Here is a 19,458-nt window from a genome sequence, read left to right as displayed (position 1 = left end):
ACCTTACACTTATTAACCCCTAATCTGCCGCCCCCGCTATCGCTGACCCCTGTATATTATTTTTAACCCCTAATCTGCCGCTCCGTAAACCACCGCTACTTACATTATCCCTATGTACCCCTAATCTGCTGCCCCTAACACCGCCGACCCCTATATTATATTTATTAACCCCTAATCTGCCCTCCACAACGTCGCCTCCACCTGCCTACACTTATTGACCCCTAATCTGCTGAGCGGACCGCACCACTATTATTATAAAGTTATTAACCCCTAATCCGCCTCACTAACCCTATAATAAATAGTATTAACCCCTAATCTGCCCTCCCTAACATCGCCGACACCTAACTTCAATTATTTACCCCTAATCTGCCGACTGGAGCTCACCGCTATTCTAATAAATGTATTAACCCCTAAAGCTAAGTCTAACCCTAACACTAACACCCCCCTAAATTAAATATAATTTTAATCTAACGAAATTAATTAACTCTTCTTAAATAAATTATTCCTATTTAAAGCTAAATACTTACCTGTAAAATAAATCCTAATATAGCTACAATATAAATTATAATGATATTATAGCTATTTTAGGAATAATATTTATTTTACAGGCAACTTTGTATTTATTTTAACCAGGTACAATAGCTATTAAATAGTTAAGAACTATTTAATAGCTAAAATAGTTAAAATAATTACAAATTTACCTGTAAAATAAATCCTAACCTAAGTTACAATTAAACCTAACACTACACTATCAATAAATAAATTAAATAAAATACCTATAATTATCTACAATTAAACCTAACACTACACTATCAATAAATAAATTAAATACAATTCCTACAAATAAATACAATGAAATAAACTAACTAAAGTACAAAAAATAAAAAAGAACTAAGTTACAAAAAATAAAAAAATATTTACAAACATTAGAAATATATTACAACAATTTTAAACTAATTACACCTACTCTAAGCCCCCTAATAAAATAACAAAGCCCCCCAAAATAAAAAAATGCCCTACCCTATTCTAAATTACTAAAGTTCAAAGCTCTTTTACCTTACCAGCCCTGAACAGGGCCCTTTGCGGGGCATGCCCCAAGAAGTTCAGCTCTTTTACCTGTTAAAAGAAACATACAATACCCCCCCCAACATTACAACCCACCACCCACATACCCCTAATCTAACCCAACCCCCCCTTAAATAAACCTAACACTAAGCCCCTGAAGATCTCCCTACCTTGAGTCGTCTTCACCCAGCCGAGCCAAATTCTTCATCCAAGCGGAGCAAGAAGAGGTCCTCCATCCGGTAGAAGTCTTCATTCAAGAGGGGCAGAAGAGGTCTTCCATCCGATTGAAGTCTTCATCCAAGTGGAATCTTCTATCATCATCCATCCGGAGCGGCAGCATCCTGAAGACCTCCGACGCGGAACATCCATCCTGGCCGACGACTGAACGACGAATGACGGTTCCTTTAAATGACGTCATCCAAGATGCCGTCCCTCGAATTCCGATTGGCTGATAGGATTCTATCAGCCAATCGGAATTAAGGTAGGAATATTCTGATTGGCTGATGGAGTCAGCCAATCAGAATCAAGTTCAATCCGATTGGCTGATCCGATCAGACAATCAGATTGAGCTCGCATTCTATTGGCTGATCGGAACAGCCAATAGAATGTGAGCTCAATCTGATTGGCTGATTGGATCAGCCAATCGGATTGAACTTGATTCTGATTGGCTGATTTCATCAGCCAATCAGAATATTCCTACCTTAATTCCGATTGGCTGATAGAATCCTATCAGCCAATCGGAATTTGAGGGACGCCATCTTGGATGACGTCATTTAAAGGAACCATCATTCGTCGTTCAGTCGTCGGCCAGGATGGATGTTCCGCGTCGGAGGTCTTCAGGATGCTGCCGCTCCGCTCCGGATGGATGATGATAGAAGATTCTGCTTGGATGAAGACTTCAATCGGATGGAAGACCTCTTCTTCCCCGCTTGGATGAAGACTTCTACCGGATGGAGGACCTCTTCTTGCTCCGCTTGGATGAAGAATTTGGCTCGGCTGGGTGAAGACGACTCAAGGTAGGGAGATCTTCAGGGGCTTAGTGTTAGGTTTATTTAAGGGGGGTTTGGGTTAGATTAGGGGTATGTGGGTGGTGGGTTGTAATGTTGGGGGGGGGTATTGTATGTTTTTTATTACAGGCAAAAGAGCTGAACTTCTTGGAGCATGCCCCGCAAAGGGCCCTGTTCAGGGCTGGTAAGGTAAAAGAGCTTTGAACTTTAGTAATTTAGAATAGGGTAGGGCATTTTTTTATTTTGGGGGGCTTTGTTATTTTATTAGGGGGCTTAGAGTAGGTGTAATTAGTTTAAAATTGTTGTAATATATTTCTAATGTTTGTAAATATTTTTTTATTTTTTGTAACTTAGTTCTTTTTTATTTTTTGTATTTTAATTAGTTTATTTCATTGTATTTATTTGTAGGAATTGTATTTAATTTATTTATTGATAGTGTAGTGTTAGGTTTAATTGTAGATAATTATAGGTATTTTATTTAATTTATTTATTGATAGTCTAGTGCTAGGTTTAATTGTAACTTAGGTTAGGATTTATTTTACAGGTAAATTTGTAATTATTTTAACTATTTTAGCTATTAAATAGTTCTTAACTATTTAATAGCTATTGTACCTGGTTAAAATAAATACAAAGTTACCTGTAAAATAAATATTAATCCTAAAATAGCTATAATATCATTATAATTTATATTGTAGCTATATTAGGATTTATTTTACAGGTAAGTATTTAGCTTTAAATAGGAATAATTTATTTAAGCAGAGTTAATTAATTTTGTTAGATTAAAATTATATTTAATTTAGGGGGGTGTTAGTGTTAGGGTTATATTTAGCTTTAGGGGTTAATACATTTATTAGAATAGCGGTGAGCTCCAGTCGGCAGATTAGGGGTTAATAATTCAAGTTAGGTGTCGGCGATGTTAGGGAGGGCAGATTAGGGGTTAATACTATTTATTATAGGGTTAGTGAGGCGGATTAGGGGTTAATAACTTTATTATAGTAGCGGTGCGGTCCGCTCGGCAGATTAGGGGTTAATAAGTGTAGGCAGGTGGAGGCGACGTTGAGGGGGGCAGATTAGGGGTTAATAAATATAATATAGGGGTCGGTGGTGTTAAGGGCAGCAGATTAGGGGCACATAGCTATAATGTAGGTGGCGGCTCTTTGCGGTCGGCAGATTAGGGGTTAATTATTGTAGGTAGCTGGCTGCGACGTTGTGGGGGGCAGGTTAGGGGTTAATAAATATAATATAGGGGTCGGCGGTGTTAGGGGCAGCAGATTAGGGGTACATAAGTATAACGTAGGTGGCGGTCGGCAGATTAGGGGTTAAAAAAATTTATTCGAGTGTCGGCGATGTGGGGGGGCCTTGGTTTAGGGGTACATAGGTAGTTTATGGGTGTTAGTGTATTTAGAGCACAGTATTTAAGAGCTTTATGAACCGGCGTTAGCCCAGAAAGCTCTTAACTACTGACTTTTTTCTGCGGCTGGAGTTTTGTCGTTAGATTTCTAATGCTCACTTCAGACACAACTCTAAATACCGGAGTTAGAAAGATCCCATTGAAAAGATAGGATACGCAATTGACGTAAGGGGATCTGCGGTATGTAAAAGTCGCGGCTGAAAAGTGAGCGTTAGACCCTTTTTTGAATGACTCCAAATACTGGCGGTAGCCTAAAACCAGCGTTAGGAGCCTCTAACGCTGGTTTTTCACGGCTACCGCCAAACTCCAAATCTAGGCCTAAATAATTTCACTACTCACTACAAATTGTAGATGGTAGCAGCATTTTTCTACTAATTGCTCCAACAAATTAATTTAACATTTCTGCAGTTTCAAAATAATCAGCTTTAGTGTCAACAGATTAATTTACAGAGCTCTTGTGACGGACTTAAATGTTTAACTGTAGTGCATATTCTTAATATCACTTTGTTGGAGTCTAAAGTTAGCAGGGCCAATTTATTAAGCTGTGAACCATCTTATTCCACGCGAGCCTTCAGGCTCCCCGGAATTTAGGAATTAAGAAGCAGCTGTCTTAAGACCGCTGCTCCTTAACTCGTCTGCCACCTCTGAGTCTGCGGACAGCAATCAGCCTGATCGGATATGATCGGGTTGATTGACACCCCCTGCTAGAATGTGAAGGGGCGGCATTGCACAAGCATTTCACTAGAAATGCTTGTGTAATGAAAAATTCTTACAGCGTATGCTGTCTACATTTTTCGATGTGTGGCAGCGGATCATGTCCGCCCGCACATTGGTAAATCTACCCCGACATCTTATATTATTAACTAGATACAAGTTGGTCAAAGTAGCTAACAAACTTAAGAGATTATTTTAAAGCATTGTCAATAAAATCTCATTTAAACCTTCACTGGTTTATCTCATTTTTTCTTTCAGTTTTTGGAAGGGGGTCTATCTGTCTATCTATCTATCTATCTATCTATCTATCTATCTATCTATCTATCTATCTAATCTATCTATCTCTATATCTAAAATATTGTTTTAGAAAAAAAATATGAACATGTGTATTGTGTCTGTCTATCTATCTATCTATCTATCTATCTATCTATCTATCTATCCATCTAAGTCTGACTGTGTATCTAGCCAGCTATCCATCTATCTATTCACACTTGTATCAATATTAAAACATCTATAAAATAAAATATAGGGATTTAAAAAAAAAGAAAAAAAATGGTCGTCTAAAATAGTGTTTTAGAAAAAAAAATCTGAACATGTGTATTCTGTATAGATGTTTTATAGTCTTCTGTCTGCTGTCATCGGTAATAGCCCATGTGGTGTGCTCTACGTAAAACTTTAGTAAGTAGAACACACTTTGTTTATTTGAGCAGTTATACAACTATGATCTAAACCAATTTACTCCAGATTCCCTTACCTAGTGATTTAAGACTCCCACTAAGAGCAATGAAACCAGGCATTGTGAGACTTCTATAACTGCACAGTGACTAATGATTTTAATAGTTTGTATCACAAGAGCACAATAATTTATTTTTAATTAATGAAACTATGGGCCAAATGTATTAAACGGCAAGCAAACTTGTCCGTATGGCTTCTCAGTGTACGGGCAGCGGATCCTGTTCGTTTGCTGCCGTAATGTATTATTACACACTCAAGCAAGTGTGTAATGCCGCTCCCTTTTCTCACACAACAAATTGACGTCTGTCAATCAAGCCAGAGCGAGCATGTTTGGGGTGATTTCTCTGAGTTGGTAGAGATTTAAGAAGCATTAATCTGATGACTGTTGCTGGAAAATTTTTGGGAACCACCACTGCCTTAATATATTAAAAGGAATTAATCAGAAAGGGAATGTCCAGTTTGCAAAGAGCTAACCAGCAGGACAAGTAGTAGGGATTTCAGATATAGGGAATCTGATTTAGCTTTATTCTAAGGACTTATTTCTTTCCGGTGTGTGTCGTGAGTTAAGAGAAGTGGAGGAGTAGTTACTGTGAAGAAATAACAAGTTCAGTGGGCACAAGAACACAGGGGCCCATTACAGAATGGGGGGCACATATCTGATCTGGGGTCTCATTTGTGCATACAGCTGAAATTACAGGGTTGTAGGTAACCTACATCAACTCTGAGTTCTTACTTAAGCCTATGGGGTCAATTTATCAAGCTCCATACGGAGCTTGATGCCCCGTATTTCCGGCGAGCCTTCATGCTCGCCAGAAACAGAAGTTATGAAGCAGCGGTCTAAATAACCTGTCCGCCTACTCTGAGGCGGTGGACAGAAATCAACCTGATCGAATACGATTGGGTTGATTGACACCCTTGCTAATGGCCGATTGGCCGCGAATCTGCAGGAGGCGGTATTGCACCAGCAGTTCACAAGAACTGTTGGTGCAATGATAAATGCTGACAGCGTATGCTGTCAGCATTTATCGTTGTGCAACGGACATGATACGCTACATTGTATCATGCCCGCTCGCACAATAATAAATTGACCCCTATAGCTGGCAAAATGTATTATACATAAAACCAGTATTTTTTATTTGTATTTTATAAAGATTGTGACTTACTGTTGGGGAAAAAAATAATTTTAAATAATTAAAACATTTTTTTTAAATACTAATAAAAAAGTTTGGATTTTTGAACATTCCTGGATTTCAGAATTCATAATTTGGTTATTTGTATCTGTATTTAGCAATGTGCATTATATATATACTTTGCATGAAAAAAGTGTACACTAAGACCCAATATCTATTAATCCTACCATGGAGTTCTCAAGACCCTTGTTGGATATGCTGCTCTCAAAAAATACCACCTACAACCAACTGGCTTTACTGCAGGACAAATACTCCGTCTTTATGCTACACAACAGGATTAAATAAAACACATTTAAGACAAAGCTGTTCCTTTGACATAATGTACTTATGTATTGATGCTGTGTCTTAAGCTCATTTTTTCTGTGAAATATTGAGCTGACAGAATTGCTTTCTATAATCCAATATATCAGAAACAAAAGATGATGGATGAAAAATAATAAGTGACATTGAGCAACCTCTCACATTACAGTGACAGTTAAAACAGTGGTACCATACTTTTATTTACATCATATTTGCTATAGACACCTTGCATAGACATCCTGTTTAATGATCCTCTGATAAAAGTAAATACAAAAGTAAATAGTCATTTGTTTTATACTAAAAATTAAGTTAATCTAATGTCCAAAAAAGTAAAAAAATACATAATATATAATTCTGCTACATACCTCCAAATGAAAATGTATTTTAGCACTTAATTTGACCAAATGTTCCAAGTTATAAAATAATTAGCATAATTAATCTGTAATATAATATGCACAGAATTTGTAAAGGAGGGGGCTCAGATTTTGCAGATGCGTGGGTTTCAATTTGAGCAATGTAATAAGCCTGTGTTTAGTTCGCAAGAAAACATTCACTCCTATTATTTTATTTGGAAATAATGCACCATGAAATTACTAAACTGCATGGAGATTTCATTTTATGCTTCAAGTTAAATGTTTAGCTCACATAATGACATTGCATAACCAAATCATTTCACTAGGCAAACAGGCTTCAAAGCAAAATCTGCTAATTTTCAATAGAAAAAAACATACAAATCAAAGTCAGTTTCTGACAAGCAATGCACATATTCCGAATCACCAGTATTACACTGTTTGGAAAAAACAGCTTTGAAATATTAAAGCATTTATTTGTGTACAAAAGAGAAACACATTCAGCATTCTTTCCAATTGCCTTATTAAAATATTTAATAACTAATTTTATTGCTTATAATTATTGTAATATTTCCTTAAGGGGGCATGGGAATATACAATATACAATATAATTAATGCAGTGTCTTGACTACTTTAAAACAAACAAGTTTAGTTTAGTCTTTTTTTTTCTTTTTTTAAAGGCATATTAGTCTCCTTGTAAGATACATCATTGCAATTTATATTCATTATTTATTTTGCCTTTCATTATTTATTTTGCCCTAAAATAGCTCTGAAAAGTGTGCACATTCCACTTTCTGACTTGTTAGCTCAGAGCATATTAACCCCTAACTGACCATATCAAATGAGGATAAAGGATATGGGTGCTACCAGACTTTTAAGAGATACATTCCTGAACTGCTCACAATTTGAAAACCTTGTCAGCTGAGCTAGTAATCTGATAGTGGTAAATTATTTTAAAACATTTTTTTCTTGACTAGATGTTATGAGGAAATTATCCAACCTGTTTTAGTAGTAGTTTCTGTTTAATGCACTAAACTGTGAATACTCTCACAGTGTGCCTGAAGTGTTAAATGGCAATTCTGTATAGAGCAGTGTAAAATTTATATTTTACACAGAGATAAGCTGGAGTGGGGGTGTGGCTTATGCCTGGGGCGGAGCCAGTAAGTGGTCTATAAACATGACAGCATATTTATAACACTGAAAAAATATTTCTACTCCAAAAATAAACATAATTTAAAATGTGAAAACCTAAACTGATTGTTGTAATTTAGTTAATTGAATGCATTCAGATAATTTACTAATTCCCATGTCCCTTTAATCTTTTTGGCATTTTGTACATTAGCATTTCTAAATAAAATAAAAAAAAAACTTGCTATAAAAACAAATGGGTAATTGCAAACTGAGAGTGTTTTACACTATTAATAATTTTAAGATTATATATACACATACATCACAATATTTCATTCTAGGCTCTGTATGAAAAATGCACTCTTGTCAAAGAAAGATGCCTTTCAAAAATTGCTATATAATTTTCACATAGACTTGTCACTAAAATTCAGTATCAGGGTGTCACCTTGATATATACATTAACAGAAAAATAACTTGTAATGTTCTTAAGCTAAAAAGGAAAGTGTCAGATACATATATCTACAGTAACATTCATTGTTCCATGGAGACACTACTGTGCTTTACAAACCTACGGCATTACTAACCTGTCAGCATTAGGAATAAATTGTTGTTAAATGCAGACTTACCAATTTCCCTGGATATCTGTGTAAATGCTTCAACTCCACTTTCTCCATAATTTCCTTCCGATGCTAATGTTGATACATAGTTCCATCCAAGGGACGTCACAATATCAACCATGGCTTGTGCTTGATAGGAGTCAGGTGGAACCACTCGTGAAAAAAAGTCATACCGGCTGTTATCACTTAATTCTGGAGCAGTGGATGCATAGCTGATTTGAGGTATCTACGAAGAAAATAACATCTTAATTTGCATCTTCTGTTTCTACAGAAAAATAGATCTATACAAATTATTAACAACTCTATTAAGCGTTGTCACAGATAGCTACAGGCTAGCATGCTTATATCTATATGTTTTAAAATGGCACTAAAGTCAAAATTAAGTTTTCATGATTCAGATAGAGCAAGCAATTATTTTTCTTTTCTAATTTACTCCAATTATCAAGTTGTGCACAGTCTTTATACACCCACACTTTCTAAAGAACCAGCTCCTACTGAGCAAGAGTTCACATACTATACAAATATGAGTTTGGGATTTGCTGATTGCTGTCACATTATATAGGGGCAGGAAAATGACACATCAAAGCTACACATACACCAAAATGTTGAAAACAAATAGAAAAAAAAAATGTTTAAAGGGATTTTTATCAGACACATTTTTGCAAATAAAAGCTATACAGAACTCAAAATTAACCTTTCATGATTTAGACAGAACATACATAAAACAAATCAATCAAATTTACTTCTTTTATCAAATTCATCTCTTTCTGTTGCTTTAAAGTTAGTTGAAACTTAGCTTCTATTCATGAAAGCATACTGAGGTAGGGTCAGGATCGTGCACACGTTTTAAGTATTATGGGCCCCATGCGCTATGTCTGCAATGCTTGCAACAAACTGGTAGCAGACCCCGTACTTTTGCTGCCCATATGTACCATTACGCATTCAATCCACTTGAATGTGTAATGCTACACACTTCTCTCAAGTGACCAATCACGCAAGAGAAAAGCCTGTCAATTACCTGAGCAAGTGTGTTCAGGGTGATTTCAATCCTCCACCTCAGAGGTGGCAGAGAGTGTAACAAGCAGCGGTCATCAGATGTTGCATGTGCGAGCCTGACTCACAAGGGCTCAGAAACAGTTTACGCTGCTTAGTACATGGAGCCCTTTGTGAATAATATTGCTACAAGCATTGTTGCAAACACTGCTGCCATATATACACAAGAAAAAAATACTACCAAAAGTAATTGAGTAGCGCTAGTCTAGCCAGATATAAATATATTAAACATAAAATATGTATAATAAAAATAAAATCAACATAAGTGTCTAAAAAATCAAACAGATATATATATATATAGTGGACAATAATAATAAGTATTGTTCTTAATTCTGCTGCTCAAATAGATTAGTACTGTGGTATAATTATATTATATACAAATTTCACAAAGAATAAAAATAATATATATAATACAAAATACAAGTACTTGTATTTTTCATAAGAAGTTCATGATGAGTTAGTATTTCATGAAACGCTGGAAACTCCCAATCCAATAAATCCTGCTGCTCCTCTTAAATGGGTATATCCAGATGACCCAAACACAATATAGTCTAGAAAATAGAAAAGGGAGAGAAGCGCAGGACACGATTCAAGTGTAGAGCCAGACTTTAATAAAAATGACACACGTAATAAATGTACTCACAAGATAGAGAACATAAATAGGCACATAAAATAAAATGCATCCTCCGTAGTTCCGTTGGTTCAATATAGGCCAAACTTGTAAAACTTTGTTCAATATGTTGAGGCGAAGGGTGTCTTTTCCTGGCGTATAGGAGCCACTGATACCGCCAACATACAAGCCTCAAATTCCGATCCACTACGTCAAGAGGACACACACACACACACACATACAATCAGCAGTGAGTCAATAGGAAATCCTCAGACAAGGTTCACCCAGCACGAGAGGACCTACGGTAGCTTCACAGGGCAAAATACAACAGTTGAGACTGCTAAATTCTACTTGTTTTCTCCCGTTGATAGGGAAAAAACGCGTAGAATGTAGCAGTCTCAACTGTTGTATTTTGCCCTGTGAAGCTACCGTAGGTCCTCTCGTGCCGAGTGCACCTTGTCTGAGGATTTCCTATTGGCTCATAGACGGGGGTGTGTGTGTGTGTCCTCCTGACGTAGTGGATCGGAATTTGAGGCTTGTATGTTGGCGGTATCAGTGGCTCCTATACACCAGGAAAAGACGCCCTTCACCTCAACATATTGAACAAGGGTTTACAAGTTTGGCCTATATTGAACCAATGGAACTACGGGGGATGCATTTTATTTGATGTGCCTATTTATGTTCTCTATCTTGTGAGTACATTTATTACGTGTGTCATTTGTATTAAAGTCTGGCTCTACACTTGAATCGTGTCCTGCGCTTCTCTCCCTTTTCTCTTTTCTAGACTATACTGCTGCCATATAGTGTTCAAGAAACATTTATGCTCATGAGCCTTGCACAGTATTGTCTCATATTAAGGAGAAAAGTTTCATCAAATATTCACCTATAAAGAGGAACATTTAATAACAGAGGTTGGTTGGAACTTAATTTTAAACTCTATCTGAATCCTAAAAGTTTTATTTTAACTTCTATGTCCTGCAAAATATTTCTAAATGAATCTGAAATGCATTGCTGTTCTGGTCCTTAATAAGAATGTGTTGATGATTTGAAGGTTTCTCATTGTCCATCACTAAGATGTGGGGGCTGCTTATATCAGCCAATGAGTAGTGAAGCCATAGGTGTGCACATAGTTATTCCCTCAAGCACGGCAAATGTTTTTTTTATCTCATTTAAAAAAAAAAACATTAAGAAGTGAGTATAAATTAAATAAATATTTTTTATCAGCTTTACATTAAAAATACATATTTATTGCCTCTTGTCACACAATATTGTCTGTGTGTGTATGTAGGTAGTAGTCATTGATATGCGCCAGCTTTTAGATGAGGTAGTCATTTTTTTTTATATTCCCCACAGCCAAAAAAAAAAAAAAAATACGAATACCACTACTACAAGGTGGCGCAAAGCAATGACTAACATATAGACGTTTACATTCTTTTATAATACAAAACAATAAAAAGAAAGGTGTTTCAATTTCAATAAATATAATTTGCAAGACATAATGGGGCAATATTTATATTGTTCTTTAAAGGGACAAAATAAACTTTTATGAATCAGATAGTGCCTGCAGTTTTAAGAAACTTTCCAATTTACTTCCATTATCAAATTTTTAACAGAGTATACGTATACTAGTCTGTGATTAGCCGGTGTCTGTCACATGATACAGGGGGCTAGAAAAAGTAAGGAAAATATCCACTGCTTATTTGTAATTCAGAGTAAGTACTATTGCATTGTCTTTTTATATTGTACTTGTTAATTCTGTAACTCTAATGCATTGAGTGGTCCCTTAAGTTTATAGGCTCCTAATGTTAAAAGGGCACTAGATTTTTCTTTGCATAAATGTTTTGTAGATGATCCATTTATATAGCCCATCTGGGAGTGATCTTGTAACAAATGTATAGTTTAGCTTATTTTTTAATAACATTTTACTGATTTTCAGACTTCTCCCGCTCTTGTTAGTGTAATCTCTATTTTCATATGCAGGGAAGGGGAGAGGGGGAGTGTCTACATTGTCTGCTTTCCCAGCCCCTTTTACAGCGTGTCCCAGTCTAACATCATCAACAGTGCTAAACTGGGAGCTTCTAAGTAAGTTTTTAAAAAGGTTTTATACTGGATTTTTAGATCAGTATCTGTGCGTAGTGTCTATTACATGCAGTTATATGAACATTGTTGTACACTGTCCCTTTAATAACATGAGCTAAGAAATTTTGAATTATATATATACCCATAATGTAATTGGATTCCTAGGGGAGAAACAAAATAAACCAGTGGTTCCTCATTAATTTAGCGTTTAATTTAATATTCACAAATGGGGGTGCATGAGATTTCAATGGGTAATAACACAATGTATTCCACTCCTATGCTCTCTGAATGTTTTATTTACTAATTTTATTACATGTAAATGATGCTTGGTTGTCCAGTAGGAGTGTATGACCCTTTCCTTGCCTCCTGTAGTAAGAATTATATTAGATAAATGGGGTGGGCAGGTTCGGCCAGAGGGGTCAGCAGATATTTTAGTGCCTAGGGCAGCATAAATACAGAATATACTACTAGGGAAATGCATTTCCACACTTTTACACATATAAACACAATTGCAATGGCACATGATCACACAGTATACAATATTCTCAATCATAGATACAATTGTCCATGCTCCCACACACCAATAAACACACAAATACACATACACATACATATGCTAAACCTATACAAAAGTCATTAAAAATAAAAGGAAATGTAAAAATAAAGTGGACGAATCCTTGACTTCTTATCAGACTGTTATATAATCATATCATCAATCATTCAGCATCTATAATGCCCATGGCCTTTTAAGCTTGAACAAAAATTATAATAAAAAAAACCCTAATATTTATTTATTTATTTATTTATTTATTTGTGTTCTCATTTATCTTAAAAGGTCACTGCAAATCATCCAGAGAATTATAACATGGAGTTTCAGCTATGCTTAAGTGGAAAATGTCTAAATACTGGTGCCCATAACAATCTATCAAAATTTCATTGTATGCAAGCTCTGGTGATTCTTGGCTGTGTTTGTCAGTCATTCCAATCAAGTAGAAGAGCCAGTGTTAGGATTAGAAAAGCTACAGCCATTACGTAAACAATATGAAGGAAATCCGGTTAAATGGATGAAAATATGGCACTGGTGTTTCACCAACCAAATGCTACATAGCCAAATTAGTTACTTCTTATTAGCTACTTCTTACTTTCATGTAATTTTGTGTAATTTTATACTTAACATTCTTTACACATGCAAACATTTAAAGGGATACAAACATTTTTTTTTTCCAAAATTGGGCCAGATTACAAGTGTCACGCTAAAGATAGCTCAAGTCGCAAAAAGCAATATCGCTGGATCACACTAGCATTAGCACGCAACTTGATATTACAAGTCTATCATAAATTCCATTTACAGCCAGCAATGCTCAGCACAATTGATATCTTCAATGGATATAGCAAACGTGAAAGTTATAGGTTGTACTCGACCGCAAGCCAAAACTGCGCTAGAATATTTAACGCATCTTGAGACCTGACGTAAAGTGTAAGGGTTAAAAAAATATATTAAAAACATATTTAAAAAATCTATTACAGAAAAGACTTCCGGTGGGCGGCCGGTGCTGTGAGACGCAGGATTGCAGAGCTCCGGGAGCCTCAGCTTGCAATCTGAAGTTTTTCAGCACACCTAAGCCAAAAAGTTAGATTCCTTGGCAGGGCAAACTTAACCACTGCAGGACAAGTATAACGAGGAGCGAATGAGACCCGCTCCCCCACCGGCAAGCAAAAAAAAAGAAGAGAGCTGAAGTAGAAGGCAGGAGACCGCGACCACGGTCAGAGTCACAATATCTACACCCCTGACGAGGAAGGAGAAAAAGTGCCCAGACTAAGAACAGCCGGTACTGTGAAATCCGGTGAATGAGGGGTGAGTGAGAACACCACTTTGACTTTGACAAAGTTACGGCTAGTGCAGGGGGTAACGACGCAATGGCCGCCATCTTGCCTGCTGTTCTGTCTGAGGCCTAAAGAGAAGTCATTACAGCGGTAGCGAGGGGAGACCTTAAACATTACAGAGATCCCTAGCATTGACTCAAGAACAACGGAAGGGGTAATTTATAAGGGACACTTGGAAAAAAGGAAAGACAATCATAAGCCAAGATACTGACTCGTGTGAATGAGTATTTTATGGCCTTGATAACAACAGAGCAGAGACCGCCTTCAATAAGGAGGTATATTGAAACTTTGAGGGACTTTTTCCTAACTTGTTCCCCTTGCTATCTGGAAAGAGCAGAGCATCTATGTTTACACTCCCTGAGATCCTCACCCTCTTATTATTCTTGCTGAATATACAGATGTCTCCTGTAAACTATCTGGAGAGGAAAAATGACACACAGAGACTACCTATGAAGTAAAAGTTATGCAGTGCACTAAACCCCCGCAATCAGCAGGTACACATCAATGTGAAGTTTAATTAACTAAGATCCAGCGGCCTGCAAGCTTTATTCTGGCTGAAAGACTTAACTCTTCTCCCTACACTTTATCTGCCTACTACATCACATACTGAAGGGGAAGGCACTCCTTCTAACAGGTGCATGCAGAAATACTATACCAGTTTTGTCAAAACCACCGACGCCATGTCTGGCAGGCAAAAACACCAAGAACGCAAATCTAAAGTTGTGGCTGAGGTACATACGGCCGAAAATATGGCCATTGAAACTGCAGAGGAGAGCGTGACAGATACCCACCCCATCGTCTCCCAGATCTCGGCTCTATTCCTGCCTAAAATAGAACAGCTACAGACAGGGATGGACTCTTTGTCATCAGATTTCAAGTCCTTCTCCTCTAGACTCCGTCATGTGGAGCAGAGAGTGGGTGATGGAGAGATCCTACAGAGAGAGAGTTCTACAAGGATTACAGCACTGGAGGCCCAAAACAAAACATTGCTTGACAAGGTTGACGACCTAGAAAATCGTTCGAGGCGCAACAATCTGCGCATTGTCGGGCTGCCGGAAACTGTGCCTAATACAGATCTAATTGAATTTGCTGAGCGCACCTTGCCCACCTTGCTAAAACTGAACCCTGAGGACATACCATGTACTGTCGAGAGAGCCCACAGAGTGGGTAACACCAGTCAAGACCAGAAAAACATGAGGGGGCCCCGTCAAGTGATGATCCGTTTTCTAAATTTTAAGGACAAGATCTTGCTCCTAAGAGCCTACCGCCAGAACTCTCCCCTGAGCTTTGAGGGCAAAAAACTCCTGATTTTTCAGGATTACTCTGCTGAGATATCTAGGAGAAGAAGGGAGTTCTCACCCTATTGTAAGTCGCTAACTGAAGAAGGCCGTCCCTTTTCCCTAATGTTCCCAGCACGGCTCAGGCTCCAGACCCAGCAGGGGGTAAAGTTTTTCGAAGATCCTAAACAACTTCAGAAGTTCTTGAGGCAGGAGCAAAATCCTGCAGTAGAAGATACTTGAGAGAGAGAAGATTCACCCCAGGAGATGGTAAAAGGGTTCTGGACAATTTTCTTGTAGGTTGGGAGGGGAGGAAGCTGCTGGACTCTAGAAAGATCACTTCTTAAAGGATACCTCTTAAATAGAAGGGGTTGATTATTGATTATTGTTTTTTTTTTCTCTTGTTTTCACCTTCTCTCTCTCTCCTCTATCCCCTTTTCCTGTGTTCATAAGCTGAATAAATATCAAGAATACATTAATATATTCTAGCCAAGATGCCAAGGGAGAAGAGACAATATGTTTCAATATGTTTCAGAATAGACATAGTTATTGATCATTAAGGAGAGTTATTGACCCCAAATTTTAAAATCTTTCTTCAAAGATCTTGGAAGATTAAGTAAACTCCTTAGACGTTACCATCACGTTAACCCAATTTCCTAATTCAGTGAACACCTAGGAGGGAGTAGGGAAGGTAGAATCTAAAATGTTTAATCGCCTCATATGGAACTTATTCTCAAGGGGAAGAGTTATCAGTAGTATCATTAGTATCATTAGTACAATTCAATGTTGCTTAGTCGTTTGCTTTTAAATCTAGTTTTAAGGGGGAGATGTACTGTATTACACTACACTGTTTAGTTAAAGGTACATGAACACTAGTCGAGAGTTGAAGGAAAGCTGGTGTACATTGTCAAAAACTCTTACGAGTGTTCAACCATGTTATTTATGTTGTTTAATCACTGTTTTTTTATTTAGCCAACAGGATGCTCACCTCTCTCTCCGGGGCCCAGTGAAGGGGGGGATAAATCTCAACAGGCAGATCATAATCATTAAAAGGATGATACTCTCAAGGTATTTCATGACTGCTATACCACACCATACTATAAGATCATACATTCTAGCACAGAACATACATAAAAGATTAAGTTATGTTACCTAGTAATCTAACCATAACATGCTGGAACGTAGGAGGCATTACCTCACCGCAAAAGCGTAGGTCAATATTGCGGTATCTGCATTCTAGAGGGACCGATATCGCTATTTTAGAAGAGACACACTTATCTCAACTAGAGCACCAGAAATTGAAACAGAATTGGGTAGGGGAAGTGATCTACACGACATACGAACAGCGGAGGGCCAGGGGTGTGGCGATCTTATTTAAGAAAAATTTACAATACACCATTATTAAAACACAGGTTGACCGGGAGGGAAGATATGTCATGTTACAGCTGGAGGTGGAAGGGTTGTCCTTCGCGTTGGTAGGAGTTTATGGCCCGCAAACCCAAAAATCATTGTTTTGGAGGACATTACACTCTGAAGTAATAAAGTTCACTACCTCACCTGTTCTCATAGGAGGAGATTTCAATATTGCCCCCCAGGTCCCCGCAGATAGATTTTCCAACCCAGATAGAAAAGCCCCCTTTTAGCCTTGAGATTGCAAAATTCTAGGAAGGAATCTTTGGTAATTCACACACTGGCGAGATCCTTGAACTTGCAGGATGTGTGGAGAGCCAAATATCCGGAGAGCAGGGAGTTTACGTGCATGTCAGTAGCAAAGGACACACTCTCGAGACTAGATTACTTTTTGGTCTCTGCGGGTCTTTGCCCGAGGGTAGTAGAAGCAATAATAGACCCCATTACAATTTCGGATCACGCTCCAGTAATGGTGAAAATTCAAACAGGCTGTGCTGCCCGTACACCTAATAGGTGGGTTTTTCCAACATACCTATATAAAGATCCCAACTTCTACAGACATATCCTAGGAGAATGGCGCTCTTATGTAGATCTTAACAAAACACACATAGAGAATCCCCTTTTGTTCTGGGAAACAGCCAAGGCTGTTTTAAGAGGAGTCATCTCAGCCTATGCCACATCAATTAAGAAACAAAGCAAACTAACTTCAGACCAGTATCTTACATGTCTCATAAATGCGAGAAATAGGTACCTCAGAAACCCCAATACAGTAACCAGGCAAAAGTATAAAGAAGCTAAAACGCTGAGGGATAACTATATCTTACAACAATCTAACAAAGCTTATGCTAAATTGCAAGCTAGATATTACAGGTTTGGGAGCAAAACCGGGAAACTACTAGCTAGAGTGACCAAGCTGACTAGAAAGAGAAATTCTATCCTAGCTATAAAACAAGGAGAGACTAGTTATAATAAAAACGCAGACATCCAAGCAGCTTTCACTAACTTTTATAAAGAGCTATACTCTAACCAACACATACACGACTCGGACAGAGACAGATTCTGGAACGATATTCAACTACCCAAGGTAGATCAGACCCAACTCCGGGGAATTAATTCCCCCATTACCCCAGAAGAAATAGTAGCCACAATAAAAGATTTAAAACTAGAGAAGTCCCCGGGCCCTGACGGACTACCGGCGGAATTCTACAAGATCATGGGGTCAGATGTTGCTGAGTCCCTGGCGAGGCTATTTAATGGACTGCTTGAGGATACTGTGACACCCTCGGTTAGACTTGCAGAGGCCCACATTAGTATTATACCAAAGGAGGGGCGCGATCCCCTCCTGACCCAGTCCTACCGGCCTATATCCCTGCTAAACCAGGATTATAAAATCCTAACAAAAATCCTGGCAAATAGGTTGGCGGGAGTCCTACCTTCCCTCATTCATAGTGACCAGACCGGTTTCGTTAAGGGGAGATCCTCTGTGACAAACATCAGAAAAATCCAAACAGTCATACAGTATTATTGGAAGGTGTCACATGACAGTAAAAAGAGAGAACGCCACAAAGAAGCAGCTTTACTGCTAATTGATGCTGAAAAGGCCTTTGATAAGGTCTTGTGGGAACACCTTTTCTACACTCTGGGGAAGATGGGGATAGAGGGCTCATTTGTACAGGCCTTATCCAACCTATATAAGACCCCACAAGCCTCCATTCTGGTGAATGGAGAGGCTTCACCCCCTTTCACGCTTCACAGGGGAACGAGACAGGGGTGCCCTCTGTCTCCGCTTTTGTTTGACATAGCAATAGAGCCCCTGGCATGGAGAATTAGAAACCACTTAGAGGGAATGCAGATAGGGGAAACAGTCTCACATATCTCGCTTTTTGCTGATGACATGGTATTATTTGTTCAAGACCCCTGTAGGAACATTCACAGATTGATGGAACTAATTAGGGACTTTAGCAAGATTTCTGGATACGTGATCAACACAGATAAAACTGAGCTAGTATGGCTGTTAGCCAAAGGCGACAAGCTGATACCTAACTTTGATTTCAAGGTAGTAGAAGGGAACTTTAAATACTTGGGAATAACCCTTAATTTAGACCCCCGAAAGTGGTATTCGATAAATTACGGACCCCTGCTAGGTCAATTGAAGAACATGCTCAAAACTTGGTCCCCGCTCCCGCTGTCCCTTTCAGGTAGAGTTGGACTTATAAAAATGGTGTACTTCCCAAAGATTCTCTACTTCTTTCAGACACTCCCATTCCTACTTAAAAAATCAGATCTAAAGGAAGTAAAACAGACAGTCCTTAAATTCATATGGTCTAACAAAAAGCACAGAGTTAGCTACCTAAAGCTCACAGCTTCCAGTGAGATGGGGGGTCTGGCATTACCTAACTTCGAATTATACAATTGGGCAGCTCAGTGCAAGTTCGCCATTGACTGGATGACAGGGCAGGAAAAATTCACGAACACCAACTTAGAGAACACATTAATAAAACCTTGGACATTAAATATGCTACCACACATGACCCACTCACAGGCAACTAAATATCTGACAGACATTGACATACTCAGCCAACCCGCGAGAGCGTGGAGGCTAACATGTAAACAGTTAGGAGGCAATAA

The 19,458-nt window shown here is 38.0% G+C and overlaps 1 protein-coding gene across 1 annotated transcript in view; it reads right to left on the bottom strand.

Moving 5' to 3' along the window:
• GRM8 (glutamate metabotropic receptor 8) overlaps positions 1–19,458 on the bottom strand; it is a 2,175,877-nt gene that overhangs the window by 1,682,588 nt on the left and 473,831 nt on the right. Inside the window, exon 5 of the mRNA XM_053719190.1 lies at positions 8,527–8,743. Coding sequence (XP_053575165.1) covers positions 8,527–8,743 — 217 coding nt within the window. The remainder of the gene's footprint in view (positions 1–8,526; positions 8,744–19,458) is intronic.

The sequence above is a fragment of the Bombina bombina genome, chromosome 6 (assembly GCF_027579735.1).
Source record: "Bombina bombina isolate aBomBom1 chromosome 6, aBomBom1.pri, whole genome shotgun sequence".
Classification (NCBI taxonomy): Eukaryota; Metazoa; Chordata; class Amphibia; order Anura; family Bombinatoridae; genus Bombina; species Bombina bombina.
This window is presented reverse-complemented; position numbering and strand designations above follow the sequence as displayed.